At 47.9% G+C, this 1,784-nt stretch overlaps 1 protein-coding gene across 1 annotated transcript in view; it reads right to left on the bottom strand.

Moving 5' to 3' along the window:
* LOC112074584 (fibrillin-2-like) overlaps positions 1–1,784 on the bottom strand; it is a gene marked incomplete at its 5' end in the record, with an annotated part of 47,040 nt that overhangs the window by 7,928 nt on the left and 37,328 nt on the right. Inside the window, 2 exons of the mRNA XM_070440589.1 lie at positions 559–681; positions 1,307–1,432. Of these exons, the coding sequence (XP_070296690.1) occupies positions 559–681; positions 1,307–1,432 (249 nt within the window). The remainder of the gene's footprint in view (positions 1–558; positions 682–1,306; positions 1,433–1,784) is intronic.

The raw sequence follows: 1,784 nt of genomic DNA on the forward strand, positions 1-1,784 counted from the left end.
AGAGTACGAGAGAGACGGAGAGAGTGAGAGTACGAGAGAGACGGAGAGAGTAAGAGTACGAGAGAGACGGAGAGAGTGAGAGTACAAGAGAGACGGAGAAAGTGAGAGTACGAGAGAGACGGAGAGAGTAAGAGTACGAGACATATGGAGAGAGAGAGGGAAGGAGAGAGTTGAAGAGCGTATAGGGAAATGAACAAAGAGAAATGAAGAGACAGGGAGAAACAGAACCAAAGAGAGAAGATATGTGGTTAACAAACAAACACATTATAACTAGGCCTCTGGGGAGAGAGGTAGGTTCAATCTCTTGGGTCTGTATCCCAAATGGTACCCCATTCCTCTATACAGTGCACTGCTTTTGACCAGAGCCCTATAGGGTACCATTTGGAATGCACMCTTTGTCTGTTCCTGATCCAGACGCATGGCTAGCAGCTGGTGCTGTAGCATCTCAGTTGGAATTCCAAATGGAACACAGATGAAGTTCTGGAATCTATTGGCATAGCTATAAAATATGAGCCCAACCTGCTCTATATTCAATGTCTGCCTAAGTGATCTCTCTACCTGTGCAGTAGCGGCCACTGGAAGCCAGGGTGAAGCCGGGTTTGCACAGACACTTGAAGCTACCGTCCTCGTTGATACACAYGCCGTTCAGACACATGTTGGTGCCGGCGCACTCGTCATGGTCTGTGGAGGGCAAAAGGTTAAAGGTCAGGGGAGAATCTGTCATGCTGTTGTTAAAGCCAAACTCACCACGCCCAGACCCGTTAGTTGCCAAGCAGAGGGTCTTGGAATGTGACCCCATGGGGCAAGGCGTGTAGCATGTAGAATGTGATTGATGTGGTGTGTGCATTGGCTTTGTACAGCCACATTCAATGGAGGAAAAACAAGAGCAGCGTTGTTGTGGAGATCGATGGACAGCCATGAGCAAACTAGTAGGTTGTGGTTGGGAGAGAAACACAGAAACTGTATTAATAGGTATTTACGTTCATAATAGTCTATAATTAGTGGCTTGTCTTCAAAAAGGTAATTCATGAGACTATGGGTTTGACTAGGCTTGAATACTTACTGTACATAAAAAASTGTTAAATCAAATCTGGGGAACAATTAGCTACAATCTCATGAACATTGGAGTACTGATTTACATGAGTGATTAAGKTAACTGATACTATATTAAAATACTTAATCTGGGCTTGATTGATCTTGACTGGCGCAATGGAACCAATAGAGCAGTAACAAAAGTGTAAACCCCGCCCAATCTGGCACTCCAAACAGGCTAAAGCAAACGCAAAAAGCACTTGAAAGATCTTACCGACACAGTTCCTGCCGTCTGGGGTGAGCTGGAAGCCTGCGTTACAGATGCACTGGAAGCTTCCATCCATGTTGAGACAGCGGCCGTTCTCACACAGAACCCCGTTGTGCAGGCACTCGTCAATGTCTGGTGAGGAAAGCGGTGTTGTATATGTGACTTGCTACCACTACCCCAGAATGCTGTACCAAATCCAATATAAACACCAATACAACTGTATACTACCCCTGCCCCTACCACTACACCGCAGCGCTGTACCAAATCCAATATAACGCCTCTGGCCCTAGACAGTTCCCTCGGGCCCTAGACAGTTCCCTCGGGCCCTAGACAGTTCCCTCGGGCCCTAGACAGTTCCCTCTGGCCCTAGACAGTTCCCTCTGGCCCTAGACAGTTCCCTCTGGCCCTAGACAGTTCCCTCGGGCCCTAGACAGTTCCCTCGGGCCCTAGACAGTTCCCCCTGGCATAGACAGTTCCCCCTGGC

The sequence above is a fragment of the Salvelinus sp. IW2-2015 genome, unplaced genomic scaffold (genome assembly GCF_002910315.2).
Source record: "Salvelinus sp. IW2-2015 unplaced genomic scaffold, ASM291031v2 Un_scaffold2698, whole genome shotgun sequence".
Classification (NCBI taxonomy): Eukaryota; Metazoa; Chordata; class Actinopteri; order Salmoniformes; family Salmonidae; genus Salvelinus; species Salvelinus sp. IW2-2015.